Source organism: Triticum dicoccoides, chromosome 1B (assembly GCF_002162155.2).
Source record: "Triticum dicoccoides isolate Atlit2015 ecotype Zavitan chromosome 1B, WEW_v2.0, whole genome shotgun sequence".
Taxonomy (NCBI): Eukaryota; Viridiplantae; Streptophyta; class Magnoliopsida; order Poales; family Poaceae; genus Triticum; species Triticum dicoccoides.
Genome location: NC_041381.1, coordinates 350933562 through 350934419, shown reverse-complemented (window position 1 = coordinate 350934419; position 858 = coordinate 350933562). Strand labels below are relative to the sequence as shown.

Here is an 858-nt window from a genome sequence, read left to right as displayed (position 1 = left end):
ACCGAAAACGCTCCACCGTAGCCCATAGGCCACAGCTATGCCAGCCCAACGCGAGTCGCCTTCACACCGCGAGAGACGTGAAGGAGATGCACCCTAGCCACCCGCGCCGCTCCCAACGGTCGGACGAATCCGGCCGTCCACCCGCGCCCTGCGCCCGGGCATACCCGTCGAAATCTGAACCCCTTTCCCAGCCCTGGCCGCACCGTAGACCTAGGAGGGCAGAACCGTCCGGCGCAAAAGTCTCTCTCACCTTATATCTCGGCCGAATCCCCAACGCCGCATTCGAAAACCTTCCTCGCGAACCCCAACCCCGCTCCTCTGCTCTCCTCCTCCTGGTCCCTCGCGAGAACAGGTCTGGGTTGCGTCTCCGGCGGCGGAGAAGCAAGGGAGGCGGAGATGTCGGTCAGCAACATAGGCATGATGGACGGCGCCTACTTCGTGGGGCGGAACGAGATCCTCGCCTGGATCAACACCACGCTGCAGCTCAGCCTCGCCAAGGTCGAGGAGGTACGCACGGATCTCCCCCTCCCCCCTCCACCTCGTGTTTCAATCGGCTGTTCGTCCCCCGATCCGCGCGGTTTGCCTCCAGGCGCTGGGGTTCTGCTGGATCTGCGGGTTCGATTCGTTGTGTTTCGGGATGCTGACATGGCGCGCGGCCGGAATTCTCGTGTGCAGGCGGCGTCGGGCGCGGTGGCGTGCCAGCTCATGGACGCGGCGCACCCCGGGGCGGTGCCCATGCACAAGGTCAACTTCGACGCCAAGAACGAGTACGACATGATCCAGAACTACAAGGTCCTGCAGGATGTGTTCAACAAGTTGAAGATCACTAAGGTGCGCTTCCATTTCTTCTCCCCCCCC

The 858-nt window shown here is 63.3% G+C and overlaps 1 protein-coding gene across 1 annotated transcript in view; it reads left to right on the top strand.

The window, feature by feature from the left end:
* Positions 1-261: 261 nt before the first annotated feature.
* LOC119334869 (microtubule-associated protein RP/EB family member 1C-like) overlaps positions 262-858 on the top strand; it is a 2986-nt gene continuing 2389 nt past the window's right edge. Inside the window, exons 1-2 of the mRNA XM_037607310.1 lie at positions 262-507; positions 676-831. Coding sequence (XP_037463207.1) covers positions 397-507; positions 676-831 — 267 coding nt within the window. The 5' untranslated portion in view covers positions 262-396. The remainder of the gene's footprint in view (positions 508-675; positions 832-858) is intronic.